The sequence below is a fragment of the Falco punctatus genome (assembly GCF_963210335.1).
Source record: "Falco punctatus genome assembly, chromosome: 8".
NCBI lineage: Eukaryota > Metazoa > Chordata > Aves > Falconiformes > Falconidae > Falco > Falco punctatus.
This window is the reverse complement of record NC_137588.1, coordinates 28,243,108-28,266,911: the sequence shown is the minus strand read 5'-3', so window position 1 is coordinate 28,266,911 and position 23,804 is coordinate 28,243,108. Positions and strand designations below refer to the sequence as shown.

At 40.5% G+C, this 23,804-nt stretch overlaps 1 protein-coding gene across 5 annotated transcripts in view; it reads left to right on the top strand.

Annotated features, from left to right (window-relative positions):
- CNTNAP5 (contactin associated protein family member 5) overlaps positions 1-23,804 on the top strand; it is a 318,700-nt gene that overhangs the window by 274,098 nt on the left and 20,798 nt on the right. For all 5 annotated transcript variants that reach the window (XR_013929928.1, XM_080398712.1, XM_080398711.1 and 2 more), the window contains 3 exons: positions 136-360; positions 15,328-15,458; positions 16,773-16,857. Coding sequence is in view for 4 of the 5 variants with exons in the window: in XM_080398712.1 (XP_080254838.1) it covers positions 136-360; positions 15,328-15,458; positions 16,773-16,857 (441 nt within the window). In the remaining variant the exon portion in view is untranslated. The remainder of the gene's footprint in view (positions 1-135; positions 361-15,327; positions 15,459-16,772; positions 16,858-23,804) is intronic.

Below are 23,804 nucleotides of genomic sequence, written 5' to 3'. Positions count from 1 at the left end.
ACCAAGGAACAGTGATGTCAGCTGGGTCAGGAGCAGTTGTCTGCTTCCAAGACAGTCAGCTCATGTCCATGCCTGTCTGGGGGATCTGAAAATGCAGTAACTGAAATTATTCCCTTGGTGTATATCTGCTTTCAGAGGTTTCTGCAGTATTTGAAGCCGGCACTTCCATTACCTATATTTTCCAAGAACCTTATCCTGTCACAAAAAATGCAAGTACCCCAAGCTCTGCCATTTATGCGGATGCTGTCATGTCCAAGGAAAATATTGCATTTAGCTTTCTCACAGCGCATACTCCAAGCCTTCTGCTGTACATCAACACCTACTTTCATGAATATTTGGCTGTGATCCTCTCCAAGAATGGTAAGTGCTCTTGATTTGCTACCAAAGGGACACCAGTATAACTGTGTTAAGTGTTTTTTTGGGAGAATAATATAGAATTCTGCACTGATTTAAGTTCATTTCTGTGTCTGCAACTTTATCAACTTCATGGTATTCAGCTCATGCAAATGGCCATCACTCTTATTTATATCCCTTTATTTGGCATTCGGTGCCACACTTGCCTATTCAGTCTTTGAATAATCATGTTGTTGGGGCTTAAAATGTGCTTTGACTTTCATTTGGCAAGACCGTACAATAGCAATTCCTTGCTATTTATTCCACACTGAGATTCATTAGGCCTCCAAGATAAGGGAATGAGAAATACCATGAATGTACAAGAGCACTCGGTGCAGAAATATAGTACAGTTTAACCTTTTGCATTGCTCTTCACTGGGTTGTTTCAATGGAGTATGGCTAGCACACCTGAATATTAAAGCGCCAGAAAATGTCAACATTTTCTAGGTTCACTGACCAAAACGACCTGTAAATCTGTTTTCTGTTAAAAGGCACATGGTGTGGGGAGTTTTTGAAATCATGTAAAGATTTTAGGGGTTTAGTCCCTATGTCTTCTCAGTAAGATTCTGGCTCCTGAGTTCTTGCAATGCTTTCAGAAAACTCACTCCAGACAAACATCATCCTAGACAAATGGGGATGTTTGAATTATTCAAGAGTTATCAGGCACTGGAGCACTGGAAGTGATGAGTAAGCGTATTGGTGAGTCACTAGCCTGTGGCAGAACAATAGAAAGTTAATGCTATGTGGTTGAATATGTACTTTTGACCCAATGACCCAGACCACTCTGAAAGTGTGTGAATTCCAAAGTAGGTAAGCTTTCAAGTACCATCAAATGAAACTATAAGGGGGAAACAAAAAAAAGAAGTTTTATTCTCTGTATGGGCTTTGCACTGGTTTATCTCCTAGTTATGTCATGCAGCTAGCATTCAGGCTGGTATGGGATGAGTATCCAAATCCCTGGGAGGAGCAGCTGGGACAGTATCAGTATGGACCCATCTCCCCTAACCAAAGGTGCAGCAGTGCGGTGGGACTACTACGGAAACCCTCTTTCCTCTCCCACCCAGTCCCAGACTTCCATCTCTGCTTTGCTCTCGGAGGGAAGTGATTATGATTTTCAGAAATATGAATATTCCAATGTGTAGCTCCAGGGTGGCAGAGGTTTGCTCCTGCTGAGGGTGAAACCTTGGAATCTGCTTCTCAGTTACACTTGGGTCTCTTGATGCCACTGAGGCAATCAAAAGTAGCCCTAAAGTGAGTGAAAATGTAATATCAATTTAAAGCACCTTCATTGCTGCCAGAGTAGTGTAAAATGACCTTAGAAACATGAGCCAATTGACTTTTATTGATGGAGTACAATCATAAGCAGGCTATAATTGTGAAGTTCTGGAAGGGGAGACTCTAATGGTGATTGCGAAAGGGGTTGGGATTAGGACACTGGGATCATCTCTTGTAGCAGCTCAGCGGGAGCAGAGATAAGCCTTTCGTTGTGGCTGCACCATCTGCAGGTCTCCGCTTTGGTTCAGATAGAGATAGAAACTCAGTGCTTCTGGAAATTAGGTAGAGCAGCTCTCAGCACACTCAGGCAAATGAAACAACGGTGGTTTTCTCAGACTTGTATCTCTATTTACTTGCTTGTAAAATGAAGATAACAGTAGTTTAGAGGGTTAGTGAGATGTCAGGCTCCAAAACTCTGGACTATGAATGTGCAAAGAATTATTAAGAGAACTAGCTGACCTTGATTAACTCCTGAGCTGACCTTAGTTAACTCCTGAAAGTCACTTTCAGGGTTGATCTGTGCATGCTACTGTGTCATTTTTTCAAGACAATCATTTCAGCATGTATATCCCTTGCCTTTTGTCCCAAATGTAATAATTTTTTAAAATCTCTTATCCTCTTATTTTTTGGTCTTGTTGGAATTGAAATTATTCCAATGAAAATAATGTTGAGATATGTTACTCTTTCTTCCTCCAAGAGGTTTATGCTAGCCATAAAGTTACTGGACTATGAATAACAATGTCCTTTGTAGCATTAAAAGGGAGCGCGATTCAGTCTCTTTTATTGGCTCATTTTCAAGGAAGCTTGCTGAGTCTGGCAGTGTGTAGTAGGACCTGAGCAGGTCCCTGCTGGATAACTGATAGGCTAAATAAAGGTTAGGCTCCTGGTGAAATGGGAATGGGCATTCTCACTTGAGAGGTGAACAGGAATATTCTTTGCCATAGCCCCAAGACCCTTTCCACTTGTTAAGAAATTATACTGGAACAACCTGTGTTAATGCTTCACCTTTTGTAAGTATTTTACAAGCTACTACTTGTGTATCTTGTTATTTCTTTTTTCTATTAGCCACAAAATAATTAGGCAAATTATTAGTTAATAAGAGTGACAATGAGAAGAATATTTCTGGTACTTCAGACTTCTAGCGTTAAATATTTAACATAAAAGAAGTGAAAGTGTCTGCAAGGGTTATTCGTAGTTAGACTGTATTAAAAGGGGTTTATATGAAAGTGAACTTGTATAGGCAGCTATGGTCTAATGCAGTCAGGTGTGAAATATTACCTGTAAAATCAATTGGGTTTGGTAAAATTAATTTAATCATATTTAATGCCAATACACTTTGTACTGAGAGTCTGTAAAGAAGTTCCTATCATCAGAACATACAGTACGTATTGATTGAGACACTAGATTTGTGGTAGCAAAATGATTCATTTAGAGATCAAACAGGCCAGTGTCAGGTCAGGGAAAGGAAATAAAATCTCCACATGCCCACTTGTGGCTTCACCCATCCAGATCAATGCTGTCCACACACAAGGTCCCTGCAGTGCTTGGAGCCTTAGAGGGCAGGTGGTTCATGAAGGAGATAAAAGTTATGACAGATGTTGGGTACCACCATACGTCAATGTAGAAGATACAACTCTAGACCTATACTGATTACCTCCTTCTATAAAATGAGATGCTCAATAGGATCTAGCATCTAATATTTCTAGAAATGGTTCCCACCCAAAGAACTTACCTATATCACAAGGTTGTTCTTGCCTCTGATCAATTGGCTCATGTCCTGGCAGCTTATGGGTAAGTTTTCAAAAGCTGATGTTTTTAAAGATGACTTAGGGATTCTTTCTGCCATTAGTTAATAGTTATGCTTCTAAATCTTTGACAATTGCAGGCAATAACTTAGCATTGTCCTCCCCAGTCTTAATATTGTACCCATGGAGTTTCAAATTACACACGTACATTGATGTGTATGCATTGTATATAGATGGGTATGTGTGCATGTATATAGATGGGCATTTATATGTGTATATAGATATATACATATGTGGTATGTAAAGCTCACATAGTCCCATTGATCCCACATCCAAAAGATTAGCAGTACTGTAATACTTGACAGTGCTTTTTTAATATCAGTGCTGCAGAAAATTCAAGTTATAGTGCTCATTACTAAGCTACAGAAAATGGGTAAACATCTCTAATTAGCCTTTTCAGTGGGTCAGTCCACAGAAGGTTTTGATATCATGGGAAGCTACTGCAAAGAAAGTAGTATTTTTTTCTTTCCCAGGCTAAATTTTCACTGTACATTTTTGCATCTACAGAGATTTCAGCAAGTTACCAGTACCTTAGCACTATTATCTTTGTCTTAATCCCTAAAGACAATAATTGATGGGGGAGAAAAACTGTTGCTGCTTCTCCATGCTCTGTTCTTCCTCCCCCCCTGCAAATAATCAAATATTATATGAATATGATGAAGTATATTGTCTAGAAAATGTTTTCCCAAGTCTTTGATTCTCCATGTTCTTGGCTTCCTCTGTGGAAACAATACAATACCTGATCCAGAAAAACAGCAGATAGCCAGATGGAAGAAAAGAGATAGAATCTCAAACAGTGATTGAAAATTTATCTGTATTTATTATCTGATCTCATAAGAAACTAAACAATTTCAGTATTTTTTTCTTCGTTTCTATCCAGTACCTATTGCCATCACAGTGAGCTCTGTTCTCAAAATCTTTTGTAAAGCAGGACTCTGAAATCGCATAGGAAAGATTAAAGAGAAGGAAAAAACATAGTTAAAAACAAAAGTACAAATGAAAGCAGCTTGAGTAATTCTTCTGTTAAGTTTCTGATACTCAGAAAATAGCAGGACCTAGATCAAGTCCTATCTGCCCTGTCCTATAAGGTCTTGAAATCAGTTGACACATGAAGTAAATGTGAAAAGAAAACAAAATCTGTAATAGAGCTAAGCTGAATTAATACCGTACAAAAAATAAGCAAATGTCATCAGTGAGAAGCTACTGGGTGGGTGGTTGTTTTTTTTTTAATAAACTAGAAATCTACTGTAAGCTCCTCCTGTCTCTAAGTCAGAAGTAGCCTTTCTGTTGAAGACATGTAAATTCTCCTTGCTGTTTCTGCTTTACAAGTCTGTTGAGCTGCATTTCCAGCAACTTTTCTCAAGCAAACCCAAAACTATTGTCATTCATTGGAAAGAAAGGTAAAAAATCTAGTTCAATCTTTGAGACAAAGAATCTTTTGATTCCATTCACGCTGTGTGCTCTGGAGTTCAGTGGGGCAAAACTAAAATAATTGTGGAAAACTTACTGAAACACTGAGGTGGGTTTTGGAGGTGATTTTTCTGGTTCTTTAGCTTTACTACCTTGCGGGTTTATGTTTTGGGATGTGGGTACCACGTAGCTAACATAACTGTGGCAGAAAGACCCTCTAGGCTATACTATTGCTAGCACTATTGTCTTTTTTTGAGAGCACCTTCTGGCTTATAGACTTCGAACACCCATTAAACAACCTGCACAATTTATGTGTGACTGAAGTGGAAAATAGTGCCAAGCTTCAGGTACAGTTATTTTTAACAGATCAGAAGTGCAGAAGACAGCTTTGTTGAGGAGACTAGTTTTCAAGCAACTGTCTGTGAGTGACTGAGGGGCAACCCCAGTCTATTCACAGCCATTACGTGATTTCATATGGCAGATAGGACTATATATCTTCTAAATACAACTTCAAGCAATTGTTGTAGTTGGCCCTGAAAGCTTATGTTATTTACTGAGTGAGGGGCCGGTGAGAGTCTGAGTGGGAATGGTGAATGTAAAAGAAATCTTCCCCATGGCCTGTAAATGGGAAGCTGGCTGTGGCACCGTGAGTAAATAGGGTTGGGATGGCAGAAGATCTCCCAACCAGTGTCCTTATGTAAACAGAGAAACTCCTGTGGGTATAAACAGCTCTGGTGCCTTGGATGATTCTCTGCTTGTAAGCACACATCACAGAAAATAGGAATGCTGCTTAGAGTTCTCAGTTCAAATCCAACACTAAAAATTCTTTGCAGGAAGAGGTGAACTTGGCACCCAAACCCAGCTCTTTTTGTTTGTTTTAGCATATGGCACTAAATCTCTTAAGTATGCAAAACTAACTGGAAAGGAGAAGCAGCGACAACATTCAGCCAAGGACCGGCAGATTTCTTTATCTGCTTTCCAAGAGGAGAGAACTGAAAGATCTGCCTCATTAGCTGAATTCATGGACATGTTTGTACTTATGAAGATTATTTTGCCATACTGAAGGGTCAAGAGATGTTCTAGAGACCCACAAGGGAAAAACAAGGGAACTATAATTGAATTACATTGAGCAGGAAAGGTTGAGCGTGCAATTAATAATTGATCTGTGCTCTGCATGTATATAGACTGACTTTGAACTCACCGGTATCTGGCATAAAACCCCAGACCACTGGCTGCAAATAATCAGCTAGGAAGAAGGCACGCATTCCCATTTGCTTGGAGGAGGTGTTCATTTCCTAGAGGACATCAGTTCCTAGCTCCATTTTTGCAGTTGAAAAGTCATTTTTGTTGTTGGATATCTGTGGAGCTGTCCTGAAAAGGGTGGGGAGGAAGGACAGAAGGTCGCAAACTTCTATGTTTAAATAGATGCTTGATACATATATGCTCTTCAATAATTCTGAAATTACAGTCTTAGAACTATTTTTGCCAAATTGTTTAGCCCTGAGAATTGATAGTAGCAACTTTTCAGTTATTCTTAAATTGTGAATTATCTGTGTTGTGGACATGAGAGCTGTGTAGTGAGAGCTGTAGCCCAGTAGAACTGCTGGCTCAGGCATTGCCTTGGAGCACTGTAGCTGTTTCCAAACAGCACAAAGCCCAAGATAATACTACTTGAAAAAACCTGAGTCCAAGGAAACTTTCTTCTCTATCTTGCTCGTAGTGTCCCTATTAGTATGTGGTTTTTTCCCATAACACACAAGTTATGCCGGCTGGGTAATGAAAAGGTGACTTTGTCCTTCTCTGATGAAATTGGGTGTTTATGCCTTAATCCTTATGACTGAGATTTGCCTTCAGGAATCCTAGGTTGAGACCAGGGGAAAAGTCTGGAGCAAGGAAGATGTACACTTGGTGGAAGAGGATCAGATCAGGGAATGCTTAAGCAAACTGGGCATACATAAATCCATGGGCCCTGGCAGGGTGCACCCAGGAGTGCTGAGGGAGCTGACAGATGGCTTTTCAAGGCCAATCAAGAAGCAATGGGCACAAACTGAAACACATGAGGTTTTGTCTGCAGGTCAGGAAACTTTTTTTTTACTATGGGGATGACTGAGCACTGACACAACTTGTAGCAAATTATGAAGTCTTCATCCATGGAAATACTCAAAAGCCATCTGAACATGGCCCTGGGCAGCCAGCTCTAAGTGTCCCTGCCTGAGTGGGGGACAGGGGGTGGATGGCATGACCTCAGAGGTCTCTTCCAACATCAGCCGTTCTATGATTCTGTGACAGATCGCAGAAGTATGATGCATTTGAAGGTGAAGTAGTGAAAGTATATGTATATAAGCACATATTTTGCTGCAGAAAAATTCATCATAATGCTACCATTATATGGTTCTTGTACTAGGATTGTTACTAAGCAAATGTTTCATCCTTCCTCTAATTTTTCCATTAGATGACTTAAGAACATAAGTCAGTTCTTTGTATGCCAATGGTTATGGCTTTTTATGAAACTCAAAGATTTCCCTTGAGAGTTTGCTATAATCAGGAGGGGATCACTGATTAAAGGATCCAACTTCTCCAGTGACAGAGCTGACATAACCTATGAAACAGGCTGTGCTTAGTAGATGGACTTACTGGTCAGAGGAGCAGAACATTTCCCAGAGATTTGTGACCAGCCAGGCAGTGTCTGTAAAGCTCAACACAAACAAGGATCATTAACCTCAGAAAACCATTAACCCACAAATTCTGTGATGTCTTTATTATGAGTCAAGAACAAAAAGGAGGTTTGAGAAGAGAAGCGTATGATTATTCTTCTCTAGTTTTATTTAAAACAGTATTGCTAGCTCTTCTCTTCCACAGACATCATGTAGTGTTCAAATTGATTGCTTTTTTTTTTCTGTTCAGTCTGCTTTTTCCATGTTCTTATTCTGAACATTATGGTTATTTGTTAGGTCAGTGTGAAACAAGTCCTTGCTTGAACAGGTATTTGTACTGCCAAAACTCAAACAGGAACAGTTGAAAGATATTAGGAAAAGAACGGAATCTATGAGCCAGGATCTCGGTGAGGGCAGGTTAGTATGAATTCCTCCGGGTATCACAACAGAGGATCTCAGTCTTTTCTGCCTGCAAGCTGTTCACACAGTTAGGGAAGATGCATAATTTGCAAAGCCAAGTTGAACTTTTGAGATAAAATTCATAGGATGATACTCTTTATTTCATTCACTGGCTAAAGAATAAAAACTCTTCCTGCCAGCCTGGCTGCTACACTACTCTTAAACGAAAAGTACAGTGTGAGATGAAAGCCAGGTAAGATTCTTCCACATACAAAGGTGAGTAAACCATAGGGCCTACTGAATGTAGCCTACCATGAGTAGGCTAATGGTATCCAGCATGTGTTAAAAGACGGGAGGAGAGATCTGAGCAGCAGACTGAAGAGTACCATACAGATAGCTTTTGTTAATTAAGGGTCTTGAGGTGACTTTCAAAATTCCACAAAATGTGTAAAAAAGGTACAGATTAAAATTTACCAGAATAAATCTCACCATCAGAAAGCAAGTAATTTCAGGGAGATTTAACTGCATCTGATGCCCTCAGCTCCTTCCTTCATCTTCCACCTTCAGGGGGAAAAAAGATCATTAATGTAGCATCACTTTGTAAAAGAAACAGCAATCAGTTCCTTCACCAGAAAGAAGTAACTAGGAATAAAGCAATAATGATAACGACGTAATATTTTTTTAAATCGCTGAAACCCAGAGGTTTTATGTAATTTTCCAAAGGATGTTGACAGTCATCTATTCCACCAACAGATAAACTGTGACACAATGAAGGAAGACAATTTGTCAGCTGTCATCAAGCTGGTAGATCCCAAATTGTGGCAGGGCTCTGTCCATCACCTGCAGGGTACACAAATACACCAGCGTGTATGCTTACCCATAAGCTAACCTGGAGAGACAGTGTTTAGTATTGTCCCACATCCATGAGTTAGTTCTATTCCCGTTTTAGGCCCAGCCACTTCGGCATGGACGTGGGACGTTTTGTTTAGATGAGTTTCCCTTTAAAATCGCTGGAATAAGCCCTGTCTTTAAGCCACTCGGTATGTGCATGGTAGCTCTATGACTTTGGTCCTCTGGGTCATCTTTTAGACTTGCAACATTTTCTAGCTTTGGAGCAAGAAGCATCTGCCAGTTCCTTTTTAATTGCTGGTCAGCCTATGTTAAGCCAGCTGGCTGCTGGTGGGAATGAGATGTCTACGAATGTTAAACACATTTGTCAGTCATGCGGGAGCTGGCTACACTTGTTGATGTTTAAGTGACATTCTCAATCTGGCTCCAGCTGACTAGCAGGATTGTAAAGTGAACTGAGGTCATGTGCTTCCAGATAGGCTCCTTTAGGGCCTTTTGGGGGTGTGGGTTTTTTCCAAGTTGAAGAAATGCAACATAAAAGTGGTTTTTGTTAGTACAGAATGGCCTGCATGTAATTCTTAAGTCCTGAATGTCTCAAGCATTAGAGTGGGAGGCATTCAAATTGGGGGGATCGACTTTTTTTTTAAACCCTATTAAACAGTGTCACCTAAGCAAATGCAATAGCTGAGTAATCATATCAGCAAACATGTTCAACAGCTTCACCTTTTTGTTTTCTCCATGCAAAACAAATAGCAAGAGTCACCTCTGAAAAATGTGCAAGTACTTCCTTAGTTAAACACCACTGAACACTGGAGAGATGGGCCCTGTTCATTCAAATCACCAGCGGCACTTCCACTGAAGAGTAAATTTACTGAGTAAATATCCCTGGGGAGAAGCTGCTAATTAAGGAGCAGGTTTCTTAGCCAGCTGCTCCTAACCGAGGAAACGGAGATTCATTTTTATGTATCTAGGCTATGAAGAGGGACAGTGTCACGCTGAAGCTGTGCAAGTTGCCAGAGAGGTATTTTGTGGTAGAGATGACTGAAAACTGTCATGTGCTGTTCTGCAATCAGGAATGAGAAAACATTTCCACTATATGAGCTTAAAATTACTTTCTGGGATATTTTTTTCTTCTTATAATAGCAACATCAGTAGCCTCGCTGATATATTCCATCCTTTTTTTAATTGGTGCCTTCCTTAATTATTTTCCCTTTTAGCTATAGCCCAGGTGAGTGTTGAGGGTGGATGCAGTGGTGTAGTTAACACCTTACAGTCTGATGACGGTGACTGCTGGTTTGTGACAGCTGTAAGATGTTCTGTTGTTTCTAAACTCCTTTGTTTCTGCGTGCCTCTGAGGCAATGGGAAATCCACAGGTAGTCCAAGGCCCTTTTCCTGATGCAGTGTTCTGTTATTTTATATGTACACATTTCTTCCAAATCAGAGTTGTCAGCTGCTCTGATTTAAATTATCTTTCCTATTGTTACGTGGTCGTGACAAAGTTGTATGTTTTATGTGTGCCACTCACATGTGCTCCCCGAATGAATCTCAGCTTCTCTGAGCAGTGCAAGGTGTCTTGCCAGCTGGTCCAGCCAGTTTAAGTCATTAGAAAGTGCTGCTGAAGTTGGTGGAGGTGTTTGGTTCAGTCTGGGCTCATTTAAAACCAGCTTCTGTAAATGAAGGTCCTGCAGAGAAGTGTCAGACTCCAAGGACATATTCCCTTGCTTGCTGTTTGGTTCTTGAAGACTAAATGACACCAGACTTGTGGTCCTGGTGACATGTGACAAGAACCTTGCTTATGCATGATGGATTTACAGACCAAGTTCCTGGTATCCAAGTTTTTTGTTTTCTGCAGAGCTGCTTTAACCTTTTTGCCAAATTCCTAGTGCTGGGTGAGGTCTTTCAAGCCAGGAAGTCTTTTTCTGAGCTAGAACACTCTCTGTAATATTTTCCCATGCTCCCTTTTCCAGCTGATGATTTTAAAATTGCTATTTTATTTTCAACACAAGCTTTGACAGTCCAGAATGAATGTAAAGTTAGTGGGCTTAGGCCACAAAGCCACCAGATGTTTCTGACATTCCACTCAGGCACTGCTGTAGACACAGGCAAAAGAAAGACAACCCTCCTGTTGACGTGTTCAGTCAGAAAAGGGTCTGGACATAGAACATGCAACATCATGGCCAAGGTGTTTCTCATGCTGTTGAGTTTGAGAATATATTTTTGGTCCTAAGGCTGAACATTTTGAAATCTCTAACTAGTTTAATGTCCTTGTTACCACTATACTTAAGAGCTGCTACTACATCTTTCTTGTCCTCAGCAAAAAGACAGAAGCAGTTTGAGAACACCATGCTGTTCCTGTAGCTGCCTGGAAGCTGGTTTTGCTGATGCTGGTCATTAGTGTACTCCTAGCAAGTACTAACCGTGGCCTCCATCACCACTGAAAGAGTGTCTCTGGAGTGTTTTGTTTCAGGAAATTATCCCCAACCTAGTCACCAGCATGGGATGGCATAAATACTGCCCTTTGGTCTGTTTCCCAGAACTTCTCTCTGCACAAGGGGAACCCCTGTTAAAATGTAGCTGTTGACCTCAGTAGAGAGACGTGGTTCAGCCCTAAGTCATGGACTACAGTACTGCAGGTTACACACCGAAGACCACAGTAATGTAGCAAGCCAGCTTTGATATTGGTAGTGGTCTCATCACAGTAGCACAGCAGCCCGTGCGGACTCATGTCGCCCAGAAGTGGTGAAAAGAGGCCACGCTGCACTGTGTGACACTGTGGCTATAGTGTGCCTGCTCCCCTCTTGGGCTGTTCTGGAGCCAGCACAGCATATCTGCATGCTGATCTGCAGTCTGCAGAATTTGAAGCTGAAAGGGATGACTATAATAATCAAGTGTGAATCTACTCTTACCTAACACTGCTGAGGTAATATGCACAAAATTACGCTGGTAAAGTTTTCCAGCCTAAGGCCAAAAGCATACCTCTTTCTTTCCTTCCCTCCCTCTTTTATGTGCTTAATAGAAATTACCTTCAGCAATTCCACATACATTAGAGAAGGAAGAAAACACAACAGGTAGTGCATTGCTTGAGCATTATGGCACTCCAGGTGTGCATGCTCAGACACGGGGAGCTGAAAAGAGGATGACAGGCATGACTGCAACAAGTCTACCAGAAATTACACTGCTCATGATTAGCGAGAATCCCTATTGTGAGGCAAAAATGATGCAAAATCGAAAGACTAGAGAGCTGGGAGAATAGAGCTGGTTGATGCACATATTTTTATTTGCAGTTAGTGATGCTGGGCTGATGTAGATAGAGAAAGTCAGTGGACCAGATAATGAAAATCCAAAGGATAAAAAAAATTCTTAATAATAATCTTAATTAATAATCCATTTATTTTGCCTGTCAAGTAGCAAAATGGCAATGTAATCTGCTGTACTCTGAAAACAGAAGAAGTTTTGGTACTGAATGCTATCCAGAATCTGCTCTCAGCTATGGTGGTGCAAATTCCAAAACACCTCTGGAGAGATGAGCTCATGTTCTTCTGGTTAATATTAATGTAAATCTCCCCCTTGCAAAATACCAACTTTAATTCAATAGTTTTGAAGAGTAGCCATCCCAAAAAAGTTGCCATTGGAATTTAAAGCAATTTGGTAAAATCAGATGCTATTTACTGATCTCTTCAAAACATTTAAAGTAAAATCGTACCACTAGAAAAAAGTAAGATCTGTTCTTAATGGATGTCAAGGACTTCCTCCATTGAGTCCCAAAAAATGTTAAGGATAGTTTCTGGTTTAAAATCAGTGCTACTCTCATGAAGTCAATGGATAGATCCCTGTTCGCAGCACCTGAGAGCCTAGATAGATTGCATATCTTGCTGGCTCTCCGAACACAAACGTGCTGGTTGCTACATTGATCACCTGAATATAGCAGTACTATTTATATACTGGTGTGTTCATAGCATTTGAAAAGAGTTGAGAAAGTTTTTTTGCATTCACAAACTAAGCAACTAGTACAAGGTCACAAGCGAAATCTGGGCCCTCTTCCATTTTTTGCATTGCTTCCCTTTCAAAGGCTCCAGGTAAGAGGCAGCATACAAAATACTTCTGCTGGGACGTGATTTAGTTTGGACCAATCTGTTACACTATCACATCTTAGTTTCAGCTTCTTCTGTGTGATCTTCTGTTTCTCAGCTGCCGTGTGCAGGGTCAGGCAAGTTTTCCATTTTTTATCAACTCTCCCACTGCCCTAACAAACAAGTCTGAAGAAGGTCCCATAGCTTCCTTGTGTATGGACTTCTTTTCTCAGGTCTTTCTAAAGTGGTTTATAAAATGTTTTACATTGTTATTCCCTGTTGATGTATCTTTCATTGAAAATGAGATTGTGGTGTCATTTTGGACCTTAAATGTGACATTGATGGTGATGGACAGTAGCTCTTTGTCCTGGCTATGCAATGAGGGGATGGGAGCTTTGCAGTATGATTCAGGGCAGCTGAATCAGGACCTATAATATCACACTGAATAATTTAGCAGTTGTTACTGACCTTGATCTCTTCACAAATTCTCCTCTAACATCCATGACTACGTGTGAAAAAGTAAATGCCTTTTATCTCCTTTTTTTTTGATTTTCACTTTAAAAGCTCACCTGATCCAGCCGCCCTCTCTAATCAGCTAAAAAGCCTTCATCCCAGTAGTTCATTATTATTTTCCCCTTCATTTTTGGAAGCTGTTTCTATCCTCCAAAGCTCAGAAAGCAGCAGTGCTCACCTGGGATACACTGAATGTTACAAAAAGTGCAGCTCTTAGGAGCCCGAGAAGCCAAACATGCTGGTGAGGGAAAAGGAGGGATGATCTTAAACTGGACTCTGGGTCCATCTGGAAGGACTATCAACTTCACTGTGAGTTGTGTAGAGGTGGCAAAATTCCCCTGCTGCAGGAAATTTGCACCTTATTCTAAGCTCGCTATTAAGTGGTTTTACAGTAGCTTGCAGGACAACAGAGCTGACCTTACTGAGGCAGGACTTGGAAGACTGAAGGGAGCAGATGCATCCACGCTATGCAGTGAAGGAGAACTGCCCCATGTCCTCTCTCACTAACTCTGGACCTGCGAGCAGTCTTCCAGCATTAATACAGCTGAATATAGGAGCCAGGCAGGACTGCCCATTCGCCTTGTTGAACAGCCAGACTGCTTCTGGGGTCAGAGGTGCCTCTGAATAACTGTCAGCGCACCACGCACATGCAGCAGCTTGTGCAGGTGTACCATGGGCTTTTCTGACATGGCGCTGCATCATGATGTGCACGCAAGTGTTGCTGCTGCAAACACTGAAACTGGTCCTAGAGCTAAAACAGTGTGAACACATCCTTAGTGACAGTCAGGCAGTCCCTGCCGTTCAGCACAGGAAACATTTGCCTGTAGCCTTCTACAGAACGTAGCCATACTTGGAATGGTTTGAACTCGCGCTAACAGAAGAGCTGAAATGGAAAGGGACAAAAGGCTTTTTTGTGATGATTTTCAGAACAGGAAATAAATGAAGGACCCTTTGCTCAAGGTTGTGGTGTTGTCAGTGTTCTTTTTCTCCTTGGAGACAGTAACTAAGTAGCCCCTGAAAGCTTTTTAACTCTATGGTACCACTGTTCCCTGTATTTTGGTTGCTGATTCGTAAAAAGAGCTTGAAAAGTTCAGAGATTTTTTTTTTTCTCCCTGCTACTTAATTCCCAGAAAAGTAAGCTTGAAAGGATTTTATCAGAATTGGTTCTTTTAAATTATATATATGTGTGCATATGCATTTTTATCCCTGTAGTCATTTGTGAAAGGATTAAAATTCATATTGGATTCCTTGTTTTCTTGTGCATTTGATTTGTTATGGTAATGTTATTTATCAGAAGTCACAATGCTATTTTGATACAAAGACTGAAAGAGAAGTTTGGCATTCATTTTTATATGAATTATATTTATTTCCTCAAATATGTTAGAACACCAAAGTAAAAATATTTTTTATGTATAATCATTTACAATATATCTTTGATTGTATTGCATATAAATTATAATGAGTCTGGGCCTTTAACTGTTTGAAATTAAGTAGTAATTCTCACAGTTGTCACTGTCTTCTGCATTGTCTGTTGCATCTTGATGAAAAGGAGTAGTAAGATCCACCAATATTAGTTTAACAGAACAGTGTAAGACCTGCATGCCCTCTGGTGGAAGCGATCCTTAGCCGACTAGTGTAGATCAGCTTTTGTGGCAGTGCTAAATGCCTGACCTGCAGACAGACACACTCTCCTTTGATATAGTTAGTTACTCAATTAAATTATGGTCTCCATAGCAGACTTTGTTAGCTAGTAGGAAGGAAAACTCTTCTAGTGCATTTTTTTTCACACTTCATTACAGTTTGAACTTTTTCATTTCTCTTCAACCTCTTTCTTGACTTTTTAGCCTTCTTACTCCACTGTAATAAAAAGAAAACGAGTTATATATTGTGTAAAGGTATTGAACAGTATCTCATTATTGACACAGGTTTTATACGTAGGATTTTGCTCTGCTTTTAAGGAAGTTTACAGGTCCGATACAAGCTGAGTAAGGATGGGCTCCTCATTTTCACCATTGACTCTGGAAATTTTGCCAACCGAGAGATGCACCATTTGAAGATTAACAGAGAAGGCAGAGAGCTCACCATTCAGGTATGCCGTGGCTTATGTTGGGTGTTAAATAATACTTCACGCAACAAAGAGACCCACTAATTTCAATACCTGATTGTCACCTGAGGCAAAGGTTTCACATTGGTCTGGTGCAACCAAAGCTGGTCCAGCAGCTGGTCCAGGGCTGCAGTTAAAACCAAAGCTCCACCCAGACCAGCCTCAAAGCGTGCCCAGCTGTGTTGTTTTCCACTGAGTGATCCTTCCTTTGTCTCTGACAGTCAGTGAATTAGGAAACACCGCTGCCCAGAAGTTCTTCTGGACCACTGGAATGGTTCTGGAGCTTAGGCCTGCCTGTGTGAGCTATAGTCCCAGAGGAAGCACACAGTATGGATCATTAAAAAGCTGTCAAAGAGAGAAAAACAGCTGGGGAATGAGCACCTGGGAATGTAATTTCATTTAGGGGTATGTGCCCCGAGTGAGAACATGACCCCAGGTGCCTTATCCTCTCACAGAGAAGGAAAAGCTGAGGGAGCGCAGGGTGCAGCCACCATGTGCGTGATGATACCGTGTCCCTTTGCTAGAAGCAAGCCATGCTGACTGTGACAGCCTCACGAGAGACAAGCACCCTCCTCTGTCTCGTTTCCCTGCATCGCCTATTTTTCCAAGGCAGGGAGAAGAGGACCATCTTACTGCTCCTTTTGAGGCTAATTATAGCAGTTCATATTACAAAACAAATCGCTAGATCTGGACAGCAGCCATTTAACAGGGATGGGTGGCAGAATCTACAGAGAAGCCATGTGTTAAGGAATAGAGTGAGGAGACAGAAACACAGGGAGCGTCACAGTTTTTCTTTACAGTTTCCATGTCTCAGTGGTAAAATGCTAACACAGTAGGCACGCAACTAGGGTGGGTAGGCCTGATTATCTAGGAAGGAGGCTTATGCTAAAAGCCAGGGTTTTCCTCAAGTACCACTCATCTATTGTCTGCTGCACTGTGTTTTTCTTCTATGCAGAACTAATTCTTCACAATACAGTTCTAGAGAGGCCTCCTTTGAGTGTATTCTGAAGTGACTAGACATGGATTTCGGGAAGCAGGCGGGTTTCAGTGTCAAATATTTTAAGCTTTTCTGCAAGGGAAGTTTCTTCAAAGCCCTTTATATGACTATTCTGGTTTATCTTGCAGCTTCTCATGATAAAATCAAAGCACATTCACTTTGCTATCTTTAGAAACTGAATCACACTTGGGGGCAGAATTAACTGATTTGCAGCTGAGAGCCTTCCAGAAGTTTGCAGTACAGAGAGATCTAGGGGTGTCTGCATGCTGTTGTAATGAACTAATTTTATTGACCTCTTCCAGGTTGACCAAGTTCTCAAACTCAAACACAACTTTTCTGAGATTGATTTTAAGGCCATTAAATCACTCACACTGGGCAAGGTCACAGGTAGGTTTTACTGAAAATATTCCCGATTCATCAGTTGTTATAGTACTGGAGTTAACCTGTGCTGTGTGTTGGATTTTTAGTAAGATTGGGGTTTTATTTGGCTGGTTTAGCGGGAAAAGCTGCCCTGAGCATCCTGGTACTCCTGTTGGTATATCTCATCAATGCAAAAATTTGGCAGCTTTACTTGTTTGCACTGATAGCAATATTAACTTCTGCTATTGCTCCCTCCAGTAAAGTGATTCATACTGCCCATGTGGCTGCACAGGGTGGCATCTTAGCTAATGATACTATTTTGCTGACTACAGCTTGCTTCTCTCAAACCATCCCTGATTCCTAACAATAAGAACAGCACTGTGAGCCTTCATCCTTTCTATCCTTTTTTTCACTCCCAGTCCTTTTCCATTTGAATTCTACAAGGAATATTTATATTACATCTAGCACCAAGGCCACAGTTTTGCATATTCTATGCACAGAACTTCTTGATTTTTACCCCTCCACACTACAAAGCCATTACAAGACCAGAAAAACTCTACCTGAAATTTTGAAAGTAGAACTCCTCTATTTTGCTGTCAGATACGTTATATTACTTTATGTAAGAGTATCCTTTATTCCCAGTAACATTCTAAAAGCTTCCTTGGTTATAGGCATTTTAGTCGTTTGTTAGAATTGGACCTCCATATCAAGCCGGACATCTGTTTCACTATTACAATTTCATATGTTTTTTCAGTAGCACCCAAGGTCTACAGGACTGGTAGTCGGACAGGAATTGTAGACATCCTCTAGTGTCTACTTGTGTGATATAATTGTATATACAGATATTAGTGCATTCTGCATCATGTTTTTCTAAGTAAATTAAGGGCAGGAACTGATTTTCCCCTTAATTATATTTAATGTTTGTTCAGAATGCAGCAGTCTTCCAAGACTTTATGAACAGGTCTGGAGACCTGACACTTTTCGACCCAAGTCAGAGCTAAGCTAAAAATCTCATTTTGTCAACAGTCAGTTACAGTGCCCAAAATCTAAAACAGGGGTCCTCAAACTTTTTAAACAGGGGGTCGGCTTGCGGATGAAGTGGCAGGCAGTCATCTGTGGCTGCTTGGTTTCCCCCCCAACCCCCAGCGGGGGGGGTTCTGTAAATACCGGGGGCCAGATTGAGGACCCTGGGGGGCCGTATCCGGCCTGCGGGTTGTAGTTTGAGGACCTCTGATCTAAAAGAATATTGTTCATCATGGCTTCTTCTTAAAGCTCCAGCTATAGATACCAAACCAATAAACCAAGGTTTTTCTAACCAGCAAGATGGAACATAGAAAGACCTTCAAACACGTAGCCAGCAAACTGATCAGGTGCAGCTCAGCATCATGGAGATAAAGTAGATTTGGTCACAAAAATCTGATTAACTTTACAACTGCAATGTTATTGCAAAGCCAAAAAAGCCCGGATGTATCTCCAGAAGTCTGACGTTCAGTTCCACTGAACATCATGGACTTGTCTCCAGACAGCTTTTAATGGATATATCCCTCTGTTTTTTCTCTCTTGCCTCAAAGTGTATTGGGATTTTGTTTCAGTAATAGTAATAATAATAAAAAATAATACCAGTAGTTCATGTTCTGTAATGACACTAACACCATAAACTTGGCCATCCAGGTTGCAGGTGATCTTATTGATGTACCAGGAATCACACAATGCATCCTCGTAAGTCACTTTAATTCCAGCTTAGTCCTAATTTGGCTTCTTCTTCATATGTTAAGTGAATTTCTGCAGACTTTTTCCTTTATGTCAGGATTTAATTTTCCAAGTTTTATCCTAGAGCTGCAGCTGTTCTGAGTAGAGTCCTTGTGCTCCCACAGAAGCACAAATCCCCCTGAGTCTTCTCTCCATGGTGAACACTCCCAGCTCTATCAAGCCTCTCCTCATATGAAAGGTGCTCCAGTCCCTTAATTATCTTTGCAGCTCTTCACTGGACTCACTCCAGTAAGTCCATGCCTGTCTTCTGCTGAGAAGCCCAGAACTGGACCCAGCAGTCCAGCGGTGTTTCACTCACGCAGAGTAGGGGGAAAGGGTCACTTTGTCTGCTGGCAGTGCTCTTCCCAATGCAACCCTTGATACCAGGATGTCGTTGACTGCCTTTGCTTCAAGGACACATTTCTGGCTCATGTTCAGCTTGCTGTCCACCAGGACCCCCATGTCTTTCTCGGCAAAGCTGCTTTCCAGCTGGTCAGCCCCAAACAGTGTCAGTGAGTGGGGTTATTAACCCAAGTGCAGATCTTTGCATTTCCTTTGTTCAACTTCATGAGGTTCCTGTTTCCCAATTTCTCCAGCCTGCCAATGTCTCTCTGAATGGTGGCACAATCATCTGGTCTACCAACTGCTCTCCCCAGTTTTGTATCATCTCCGAACTTACTCAGGTTTTGCACTGCCCCATACTGGCAAAAAAAACCCCACCAAACCCAAATCCATACAGCTACAAACCAAGAGTATTGCCTTGTTGTATTAAAAGGAGAGCTGGGCCTTGTCATCTTAGGAATGTAGAACTTAGATAAATATGTCCATATAGAATTTATATTATTATATAAATAAAAATTCAACTATACTATCTTTTAATAATGACTCACCAGAAGGTGAATACTGGTGACCTAAACCAATATCCTGCAAGTTCTTCCTTGTCATTGTTCACCCCCTCAGCAAAGCATAGTCTTCCAGAGGTATGTGATGTTTTGAAATAGGCCTAGACTTCCTGTAGTGTTTGGGTTGGATGCCGCTAGGATTTAGGTAAAGGCATTCGTTAGGAACATTTCAGTGTCCGCTGAGATAGAACCGTATAAAAAAATGTTCTTCGTGTCCTACATACACATGCTATAGTCTTCTGAAAAACTGTCTCTCTTCTTCCCTGTCACATCACTACTCATTTGCCTGCTCTAACGGCCTGATCCTGGCTGCTTAACCAGATGATTATACCACCTCCTTTCTTGACTACACCATTCATTTCCCACTGGCTGATAAATCTCCAAGAGAGCTTCCAGCAAGACATCATAAAAGCTTGAAACCTCTTCCTCACCAGATTTTCTTATGATAATCATTGTAACACAGCTGGAACTTTCGAAAAGCGCACTTTTCTACAGTCACCAGTTTTCAAAGAATAGTGCTTCCCGCCTCCTACCCCTCCCCCCCAGCCCCATTACACTTTTTTTTTTGGTCAGAAGCTACTTAAACACTGATACTTCTTCCTGCTTTTCAAATCTGCTGTATTTTCCAATGGCTGCCCTATACCCAACTCTGAATTCCAGGGGAAAAAAATCTCCATTTAAGGCAGAGGAGGCTAACCTGGAATTCAAAACACAGGGACGCACACTCTGCTACAGACTGCTTGAATGACCTTGGGCAAGCCATTTATGTGCAGATATAAAGGTAAGCAGGCATTTTATTCCCCCTGGAACCAGTCTGAGCTTTACTATCTCTGTTCTCTATCAGTAAAGCATGGATAATAGAGCTTCCCTACATCAGAGGGGTGCTAGGAGGATAAAAGCATTAAAGGCTGTGAGCTGTTGAGATCCACAGTAATGGGGCCATATAGCTGCCTTAGAAAGATCAATCTAAATATAAGTGTGGCTTTGAAGACAAGGGAGTAAAAAGAAGCAGCATTCAAGTAACCAACAGACATTTGTTGGATTCATCCTCACAGCAGCCAACAGTAATAGAAAACTATTATTATCCTGTAGTTTGTTGTCATTTTTACTTCACAAATGTAGAGGCAAGACACAAAAGGACCTGTCCAAAGCTCATCAGTATCAATGGGAATTTTTCCATGGACTTTAGTGAGTACTGGATTCAGGCCCCAAGTGGGTGATAGAGTTTATGGCAAAGCCTCAGTGAAATCTTAACCAGAGTCCCAGTTCATTTACTTTAAGTACTCCTTGAAGAGATCGTACTGCTGTATTTAACCACATGAGCTCTATTGGCTATCTGACCTAGCTGTGAAGCTGGCTGTACTTTGAGCAAGGGATTGAACTGCATAACCTTCAGAGGTGTCTTTCAACTTAAATTATTGTGTCATTCTCTGATCTCAGAGACATATTCACATATGTTTAGGTCTTGTCTAGGAAGAACTACTATCCCAATGGAAAATATGATTTATTTATTTTGGAGTTGGAATCTTTGAAAACTTCTTATTGTTCCCCCAGCACGTCTAAACCTTTCACCATTATAGTCCCTGGAAAAATAATCATTAATGCAGAGAAGTGAATCTCATTGTCTGCATATTTGCTTCTGTGCAACTCGGTGTACCAGCTGTGTAGTAATACAAGAGTAAAAGGGCAACACTGAAAAGGATTCAAGAGTATTCTGAAGAAAAAGGTTCCAAAGATTTCTTTAACACCTATTAATATTGACCTAATTTACTTGTATCTTCAAAGTGATGAATCAGCAGACCTTCTCACACTGGCAATGTAAAGAACTGTGTAGTCTAGCACATGATCATGATATCTTTTATCTCTAAAAGCCTGAGCTAAAACACATTCAAGTTGTAGGAGCCTTTCCACTGAAGCATTCAGCTTTGATATAAAGTGTATGTAGAAGAAAATTTCTCTAAAGTCATTTAATTAAAATCATTATGTAGGTTCAGTACAATCCTTATGATTTCTACAATAGCTTTTCTTATTAAAATTTCACAAGAAGAAAATGCAATCTATACACTAAACAATTCATTCAAGAGTGATATTATGTTGGGGGAGATGATAACAGGATAATTAAATCAGAAGGGGTAAGTTGGCATTAATTCTTAGATACAAAAGCTTCCCTAAGAAACACCTCTTTCTAGAGAGTTTTTATGGAAAAGACTTAAGTCCGTTTTTTTTTGGTGGAATGTCATTCCCTTTTTTAAGCTCACAAGATCACAATTTGCTTGAGAAATTTAAAGACGCAGTCTCAGAATATTGTGGTCTAGCATTTTAAACAATACACCAATGGGTGCAAGAGATACTGGCTGGACTCTTCTGGTCACTGCAAAACTCTTTGCTGCACTCTTCTTACCCTGAATACCTATTTTTTAGCAGGACCATACTCCAGAAAAACATCTCTTGGGTGCATGATGGGGCACTTTCAAAAGTTTTTCCTCCAAGTAGCTTAGTAAAACATTAAGAAAATGGAAATGGCCACTTTAGGATGAAAGTGGAAGACATTTGGGACCAAGATGGCAGTAGTTAAAATAAGGAAAGTTTTGCAACCCCAGGCACTTTAAACAATCCAAGCTCTAAGCCAATAATGCCATCATGTCTATCAAAAGGAGACCAAATCTTTTCAGACTTTTTGCGCAGCAATATCATTTACCATATGATCATAACACCATGCTTACATCCCCATTTTCTTGATAATAATACTGTGTCCAAGGTCATCTACTTCTATCCAGGAATTCTATTTTTAGTCTGAATTCTTGCTACTTGAATAGATTTTAGCTGTCTGCTCCTGAGAAAAGCATGTATTCTTTTGCACATTCTCTCTCCATATTCTTGCATATTTTCTTCTTTTTATAGATTATATTTTGAGCCCCTGCAAAATCACATAGGGCTGGCTGTGTTGTGACAGATTAGGATTTAAATGTCAAAAACTGTGACACGTAAAAAATTTTACAATACAACTCCAAGCGGTGCTTCATTTTTGATGACAAACTGTCTTTAAGAAAACATACTAAATGAACGCCTGAAATTATCTCTGCTAAGCCTAATGAAACAAAAATTCTCAAATGTTCCACTTGGCACAAAGTGTTCAGTTGCTGGCAAGCAAATCCTGGTGCATTCTGCTCATTCCTGGGAAAACTTGTGAGAAAAAGTACTTTTACTTTGCTCTTGCTGTCCGTTGCTTTTTTGGAAGTGTCTTGGAGGTGGATTGAATGCCTGAAGCCTGTCTCCTGTTCAAACTCATCCTTTTCTTAAGCAAGAGCTTAAGAAAGGTTCTAACCAGGAAAAAAAATCTGTTTTTCACTCCACTGTCTTTGTGGCAAGCTCCACCAGGAAACGAGATTATTCCAAAGATGCCTTTTTGTGCGTTCTTCTCTAATCAAAGAGATGCTTTCTGCCCTTTCTAAATTAATGGTTAGGATCAGCAAAGTTTACTGAGGTTGTTGAAGGACATAGCAGCACATTTTTCAAGGTAACTACACAGTACCTGCTAGTCAACTTTTCTGAGACAGGTGCAGTGTGGAGACTACAGGTCTTTAACTTCAAGGTCATGGGCTCAAATCTAGCTATAACATCCAAGAAGTAATCTTGCTTGTGCTGTTTAGCACCTTGTCAAAATGAAATGAGGGATAAACATTAACTCCCACAAAAATCATCTCTCTCAGATTCAAAAAAAGAACCAGTGCTTCAGTTTACAGAGTAAATTACCCTTTGCCTTCTGCCAGCAATTCACTTAGAATAATTAATTAATTAGGGCATAGACATTTAAAACAGGCTGTGTCTGCTCTCACTGATGTTAAAAATAAATTTTGATTAAGGAAATCCATGATGGGCCTTCCTGGATGTAAATGAGTACACAAGTAAACTTCAGGCTCAGATTTAAGTTTCGGAGTGACATGAAATTTTTGTTTATAAGAACAAAAAGATATTGAATAATGTTTATAGTCCCATTTTCCACAGTGGTATCTTTAGAAAGAAGGTCTTTTGAGCTACTCTCCCTGCATGCAAAGAATGCTTTTGATTTCCCTTTGATTCCAGTTATCTGTCATATTAGTTATCGTTTACTGTATCAATTTGCTGATACATTGCTGAGCAGCTTAATGCTGGGTCCTTGAGAATTTCAGCAGAGTTCTATTTATGGTGAAAATTAATTCTCCATTACTGAGATATTGAGACTTAAAATTGCTTTATTTAAGATCTTAAAACAAGTGTGCTGTATATGGCACAGGTGCACAAAGAAACAGCAGTGGAACAGGATATCTGTTTTGGTGAATAGGA